General features: G+C 39.3%; 2 protein-coding genes across 3 annotated transcripts in view; one reads left to right on the plus strand and one right to left on the minus strand.

Moving 5' to 3' along the window:
- LOC102222956 (septin-8-A) overlaps positions 1-3,414 on the plus strand; it is a 39,978-nt gene extending 36,564 nt beyond the window's left edge. The window contains exon 10 of one of the 2 annotated variants that reach the window (XM_005805453.3): positions 1,569-3,414. In XM_005805453.3, the coding sequence (XP_005805510.1) occupies positions 1,569-1,740 (172 nt within the window). In that variant the 3' untranslated portion in view covers positions 1,741-3,414. The remainder of the gene's footprint in view (positions 1-1,568) is intronic. The other variant, XM_005805454.3, reaches the window with a different exon arrangement.
- Positions 3,415-3,511: 97 nt separating this feature from the next.
- LOC102222701 (cyclin-I-like) lies at positions 3,512-7,362 on the minus strand. Its single transcript, XM_005805452.3, has 5 exons — positions 7,020-7,362; positions 5,876-6,032; positions 5,105-5,239; positions 4,924-4,998; positions 3,512-4,834 (listed from the first exon to the last, which is right to left on the minus strand). Exons 2-5 carry the CDS (start codon positions 5,987-5,989, stop codon positions 4,505-4,507), a joined length of 654 nt encoding a protein of 217 aa, XP_005805509.1. The 5' UTR covers positions 5,990-6,032; positions 7,020-7,362; the 3' UTR covers positions 3,512-4,504.
- Positions 7,363-7,621: the final 259 nt, after the last annotated feature.

Here is a 7,621-nt window from a genome sequence, read left to right on the forward strand (position 1 = left end):
ACAAACCTCTCTGAAGAGAAACATTTATGTTTCTTTACAGTTAAGCTTATTAAATTCTCCTCAGTTCCCCCCCAATGTCAGCAAAATAAGAGTTAGCTGGTACCCAAATCCACATTCAATGTGGCTGAAGAGAAAAGCATAAGAGGAGCTAAAACTAAATAACTGGCTTGTAAATCAGTAACCTCTGGAATCATGAAGCCTGTTAAAAGCTGGATTGTGATTGACGTCCTGCTAGTTGCCAGCAGGATGCAGCGGCGGGCAGGGAGACACACTTTTCTGCTCAAATTCAAACATTTCTTCTATATCGCTCTCCTCGTTATACAAACGCCTGAAACCGTCATAGTAGTCATCCAAATCCCCTTGCTCAGTGGCGCCACGCCCTCTTCTGGCCGCCATGTGGCGCTGCGAGGGGCTCCAGACCTGCTGCTGCTTCTCCTGGATCTGGGAGCTGTCCAGGATGTACACAGCGTTGGCAGGCAGGGAGAACTCCATGCTGTGTAGAAACTCGTCTACAATCTCTTTGCAGTGGATGAACTCGGCACTGTCAACCTGGGAGGAGCAACACAACTGGATCAGGTTGAATGACGGCTCGGAGGTGATTTCTAAAGCGGCATCATGCGTGGGTTTTTATTTTTCAATCATTTAATTGGCCTCAAAGAATTAAAATACAAAGCTTCTACGCCTCCATTTAAATAAACTTAACTATTGTTTTTCTGGGTTAATTACAGAGGTTGGAGCTGCAGAGGAGGCTGATTTAACCAAATATTTCATTTTGTTTTTCTTTAAACAGGAAAGAACACATTTCTTCCATCTGGATGTACCAAATTGTGCCTCCTTATAAGAGATAAGCAGCAGACCTGCACATTATTTGACAATAATACTGTTAAACACTGCGATAAAAGGCGTGATCCACGGGTCTGTTTTTCTTTTCCGTTCATTACCTGTGATTCCTGCAATCTGGGACCTTTGGCATTTTGGACAATGTCTTTTGTAACCAGTTTTAGCATCCACTAACTGGCTCGACATTAAAAACGCAACTTCAACACTTACAGTACATTAAACAATCATTTCACTCCAAACAGTCCTTTGCAATATTGATATTGCGATTAATACATTTGTGACTTATTGTGCAGCCCCAATAGGACAAACCCTCTGCTATTATTAGCACCTGTGGTAATGAAGTGCAAAAATACCTTTTATTCTAATAGCATAATTTTACAAAAAAATGTTTTAGAAAAATCCAGCCTTTAGATTTTATTATGATGGAAACAAAGCAACTACATTGAATTTTCTATCAAGTCATTCACAGTAAGAATGACGTAAATGATGCCAATTTCTCTTATCCTTCCTTTAAAATGGGAAAGACGGGTGAACATGACGTCTAATGAGGCAAATATGTGTTCATCTTTAAAAGTCAAAGCAAAAACTGAATTTCCTACAAATTGAAGTTAGATTTTGCACTATTAATTAATTAATCACAAGTTTTTCTGAAACTCAGCTCAATATTTAAACACATTCCTTAATCTCCCACTGGGCCTAAGCTGCTCTCTTACCTGAGCTTTTTTCAGTAGGTCGGTGAAGACAGAGAACCAGTCCGGAGTGAGCGCCTCCAGCTCCAAAGTGATGATGGCCAAGGCCAGCGTGGAGCCCTTGAACTGCCAGAGCTGGTGGCAGGCCATACAGTGCTGCACCTGCCTGGTCCACAACGCCGCCTGGAAGCCTGAGGGGGGCGTCTTCTGATGCCCAGGCTTCACAGGGATTGCACCGGCAATCGCCCCGGGGTCCATGCTGGAACCGAGACTAAAGGACGGAGCCAGGTGGGGATGGCCAGAGACGAGAAGGGCATGGAACTGGGAGCAACGAGGAGAAACGAGGCCAAAATGTTAGCATTGTCATTTTCAGTCCTTCTTTTGCCACCTCATAATGTTTATTACTATAAAAACCCTTTGATCCAGTCAGCCTAAACTTAAATCTCCTGTCAGTTTACAGTTGGGGATTTTGTAGTCCTCCCAAATTGTTTGTAGAGGGTCAGTCCAGAAACTGTTCATCTTGCCCCTTTAGAAATCTCCCATTCTGTCTCATGGCCATCCTGTTTGTTTTGTGTTGTCTGTGCAGTGCTTCTCTGTGTTCTCGATTGTGTGCAGACAGTATAAAACCTAACCTTGTTCTGATCATAGTGTAAAAAAAAAAATCTCCATTTGCTCAGTGAGTCACAAACAGCTTGGGTAACATTTCTTTCAAGCAAAAGGATTTGGAACTCATTTGGTTTACAAGAGAGGAGTTTTTGTTATCTCATATCCTGTCTTTCCTTTATTACTACATTCATGTTGTGCTTTAGTTTGTCTCTAGCAGAAATAAGCCATGTTTTTAAAAGAAAGTGGAATTGCACTGGGAGGTAAATTCAGTATCGTTGTGCCAAATGAAATGAAGTTGAACTAAAACTATCTGAAAATCCTCCATTTCTCTGATTAAATATAAACATTTTCGATAGATTTGGCTTTAAAGGATTCATCCACACATGATGGCTGTTTTTCGACACCATCCAGATGAACGGACCTGATTTTATTTAGATGCACATCAATTTTAATGGCGAATCTGTGAATCTCTGTAAACCTATCAACGTGTCATGGTGGAGAGTCTGTGACAAATCGCTGTTTTGTACGCAACAGAAAATAACTGTTCAGTATTTAAAAAGGGAATGCAAAGTAATTTCTTCAGGGCAGATGTTTACAGTATCGATGTGAGATATTTAAAGTAAAAGTTATTTAAAATATATTTATTTAAAGTAAAAGAGAAAAAAAAAATCTTTATTTTATTATAGTTTTGTTATATTATGGCTCTTTATTTTAGAAGTCCTGGATTTTGTATTATCCACAATAACTCAAATTCAGATCTTGAAAGGTAACAGAGGGGGTTTGGAGTTTGGGAGATGAATCCGCTTCTTGATGAAAGGTTTTATGGTTTGTGGCTTTATAGAAAAATATGTCTAAAGTGTTTGCAGACAAATCCAGCGCTTGTACTAAAGGAATGTAGGTTTTCCCTGTTGGACAATGAGACTGAAACTAACTGGGAATGATGTATGACTAAAAGGTTGATTTTGCAGAAAATGGTAATCAAGATTTTTATCAAAAGGAGTCGTCTCATTGTAGCACAGTGTGGTCAATATTACAAACTGGCCTGTATTCATAATGCATTCAGCACTGGGCTCAAAGCTGTTGCTCTCTGGGTGATTTAAGGTGCCTTGCAGAAGTATTCATATCCCTTGAACTTCAACGTATGTTATTGGGATTCTTTGTGTATAAGGAAACGACTACTTTCAATGTAAAGTCTAATTGTGAAGATGAAGGAAAATTATGGTTTGCAATTAAAGCTGTAACTATATTATGCATCTTCCAACTTTGCAAATCTGATATTTCTGCTTATTCTTCTTTGCTAAATAGTCTAAGAGCTGCCAGTTTGGTGTCTAGCTACAAACGATCAGTTAGATTAATGTTGGACTGAATTGGCTGTAGTTTAGGTTTTATTCACAGTTTCAGGTCTGCTGAAGCCTCTGGTTGGTTTTCTTCTAGAATTGGCCTGTATTTGACTTTCTCTCAGTTTCCCTGCCCAAACTGAAGAGAAAAAGCAGCTCACACTCAGCATGATGCTGCCACCTCTACGTTTCACAGTTCAGACAGTATGTTGAGACTGGTGTTCAGGGTTAGATAGTGGTTTGCATGTAAATAATGTGTTTGAGAGTATAGGTGTCAAATGTACTTCTCAAATTTTTATTAGTTCTTTAGTTATTGATTCTGTTGATCAATACATGAAATCCAGAAAAACAATATAAAGTTCAAGTAATAAGGACACTTTTGCAAGGCGCTGCCTTTATCTTGAACTCAAATTAAGAAGTCATGCTGACTGTTAACCATCTTCAGATTAATTCTGTTTAACCTTAAAAGCCTTATGAATACAGCAGCAATGATTTTTAGATGATGGTGTACAGATCCAAGCTGTAGACCTAAAAAATAAACATGATAAACCTGGTTAACACAGAAAAACCACACTATGTTGTAAACTGCAGCGTTTGTGCTGCTTGAGGTCTGAAAGCCCAGACAACATCAGCTCATCCAACCCGCCATCTGGTGGCGACAGGGTTTATGTTTCCACAATATGGCTGCAGAAAAGTCAGAAGTGCCTTGGCCCAATGCGCAGCAGGCATGCTTTGTTGGTAGCTTGCAAATGCACTCTTGAAATTTGGAACAAATTGTTTTGCTGCATCCATTTGGTATTAAAAGAATACACTATTTCTGCAAGAAGCTGTTATTGTGTCAGAAAATAGATTTGCTGGTCTTTTATACCAACAAATGTTTGCTTTTGCGAACCCGTTTTTACTTGAAGTTATAATTTATCAGAAGGTGGGAAATCGAACAATCTCCCATCAGATTTTCTGACTTGAAGTTTGCATATCAATCAGAACTAGAAATGTAGTTTGCAATTCTAATCACAGGCACATGAAGTCCAGTTAAATAAATGCACAATGTAACTTAGGACCAACCCTTAAATGTGGAACAGAGAATCTTGAAGCATGATGGTTTGCAATGTCTGCTTTTTGTACTGCTTGTGTTTCACTGTAAGACCACAAGTAACTGAAATGTTGAGGTCTAATGGGAAAAAAAGAACTATTAATTAATCTGCTGTTCTGTAAACTCACGATGTGAACGAAGTCGACCGGTGTCGCCGTGTACAGATCCCAGTGCAGCTTGTCCAGAATGATCCGCTCCATGCGAAGAATCTCCGCTGTCGAAAAGTTGCATCCACTCCGCACCACCAGGTCTTTAACAGAACCAATAACCTGTTGCAAACAGACACCAACAGAAGCCAAATAAACATATTGTTTTGAAAATGTGTGAAGTGTTTCTGTGTGTCTATGAAAGAGGTTACCTCGTCTTCCTCATTGATTTTGGCTGCCAGGACCAGGGAGGTAAAAGCGATGCATTTTAGGTATTTTCTCTGAGCCTTGGGGAAAAGAAAAGTGTTAATTTGGCTCTAGCTGCTGCCAAATGTGAAAATAATTGGACAAAACAAAATGTACAGCCCTGTAGACAAGGCTGCAGCCATTTACCTTGACAGTGGACAGCAGGCGGTTAAGGACACACACTCCCAGCGCAAAAGTTTCTGGACAGAACTGAAACAGTCGGTTCATTTCTCCAATCCAAACGATCATTTGCTGGTGTTGGGACAAGGAGATGTCAGCACCCTGCCAGATAAAGAAAGGACAAGTGTTGATCATTAGCTGACAGGAAGGGAAAGATTGGTCGCCATGACAATGGCCAGATCTCATGCATTCTTTCACATGCAGTAAAAAGAAAAAACAACAAAAAACAAAGTATAGCAGAAGTAGAGGGAATGCTCTTGAGAAGCAGACGGAAAGAAAACAAAGTCAAATCACCCAAACAATGAGTTCTTACATTAGTAGTGACTTTGCTGGTTTTTACTTGTAACTTCATAATTTATTCAGAAATTGTACATGCCCACCTCTGGTTTTCATGTTTGCTCATTTAAATACTATATTGTTAAAATCTTTGATTGTTTTAAACTTTAAAAATGGATAAATCCATGCCGTACATGTACAACAAAAAATGTCAGTTTGATAACGTTGTAATTTATTGCTACCAGTTAAATTTTTAATCCACTTCCTGACTGAACTAAATCTGTATCAACACACTGCTAGTGATGGCTGGTGTTCAATGGGCCAAACACCAGCCATCATTTTACTTAAGGCCCCCAACATCCTTGGGCTGACCTTGCTGACTGGAACTAAAATTCAGTTCTTTGCATGTCTCAAGCAGAAACAATGGGATCTTTCCCAAATCTGTAATAATTATTAGCTCACCTGAATGCATCCGTTTTTGAAGAGCGGGACCTTCCACAGACGAGCCTCTCTGAGCAGAGCAGCGTCCAGCAGGCCGAGCAGCCGGCGGCTCTCTGCAGCCACTGGGTTCTTCATCCCCTCCACAGCACAGGCCAGCCTGCACCCAGCGCTCACACACCTGGCAGGAACATCCCACGGAGGTCACACTTACTTACACTGAACACAACCCTGCCCACGGCTAAATAATTAGTCATATTTTTGATGGCAACGGTAATTAATGCAATAAATTCATTTTCAAATTGTGTTGGCATTCATATAAACATTAATAATTTATTAAATAAATACTCAAATGTGTGAATTACTACATTAAATTATATTCTAAAATCCTATGTATTTTTTTAAAATGTTAATTTAATAAATCTTCTGCTACAATCAAACAAAAGGCTCTGCACAGCCAACTGACTGACAGGCAGCATCATTTTTGGATATGCATATTAAATAAATAAATAGTAAAGTTACCAGTCGAGCTTTGCATTTTGTGAAAAATAGAAACATTCATATTCATTTAATTAAAATTATTTTAGCTTTCCATATAAACTACTATGCAATTTTATTAATATGATTAATTTTATAGACGAATGCATTTATTTACTAGAATAATTTCCGATTTTATTTAAATTATAAAGATTTATTAACACCTAATTATTTATCGAACTGATGTACTTCTGGCCTTCAGTAAATCACTACATGCATTGCTTGAGCTGCACTTTTCTTCCAAACATTGATTTTAATGCAGTTTACAAACGTAAGAACTGAGTTGACTCTTTGGAAGAATCATTGTGTATTTATATGATGCATTATTGTAAAAATTGTGTAAATATAAATTGTTTACTCTTCAAAACATCCGAGTATGCAGCAGGAAATAACTTACTTTGTTCAAAAAACAACGCCATTTTCAGACTCTGCAGGCAGACATGAAGCGATGCAGCAACGTTAAAACCCAAATTTAAGAGATAAAATTAGCCTAAATCTGCGGCGGATGATCACAACACGACTGAATTCTGGCGGAATAATAAAGTGCAGCTGCTGCAGCTTCCTGCACAGTTACTCCTGCAAACAAACGCATTTAGCTTCCTGTTATTTAGTTGGACTCAGACAGTCTTACCTCTTTGATTTCAGAAGCAGGCAGTGTCTTGGACGGCGGTTGCATTTATACGGTATTTTTTTTAATCAATCCATATTCACCGAAGACAATAAACCAGCAGTCAACAACAGAGGGATGGATCTGCTCGGAAAAACAATCTCGGAACAAAATGTATCTCGGAGAGCAGCCGCATTATACCTTTATAATAACAAAAGTAAAACAACGAGTAAAAGCGCAATAAAGTTCCACAAAGCAGATGATAAAAATAAAAAACAACGCAAAAATAAAAAAAAAGAGCGCAAAAGAAGCAGGAAGCGGAGATCAGGAAGGATTGGGGACAAGCTGTGTTTTGAACGCTGCAGGCTCCGCCCCCCTATGACGTCTCGTGAGCAGATCTGTGTTAGTGGGTCAGACGTGTGGGGCTTCACGCACAAAATGGTCGAGCTTTGTCTGGAAATGGAAGATCTCAGCAGTCTGTGCTTCTTTTGAAGCCGTTTGTTCAGATGCTGTTTTACGGATAAACGCCGCTGTGACGCAGGCCGCGCGCGGCGGCTGCTCTTCCTGTCAGGAAACCCAAACACTAAAAACTTGTTCTTAATCATTTGCAATTGTTTAAGTTGACT

This window comes from Xiphophorus maculatus, chromosome 11 (assembly GCF_002775205.1).
Source record: "Xiphophorus maculatus strain JP 163 A chromosome 11, X_maculatus-5.0-male, whole genome shotgun sequence".
In the NCBI taxonomy this organism is placed as follows: domain Eukaryota; kingdom Metazoa; phylum Chordata; class Actinopteri; order Cyprinodontiformes; family Poeciliidae; genus Xiphophorus; species Xiphophorus maculatus.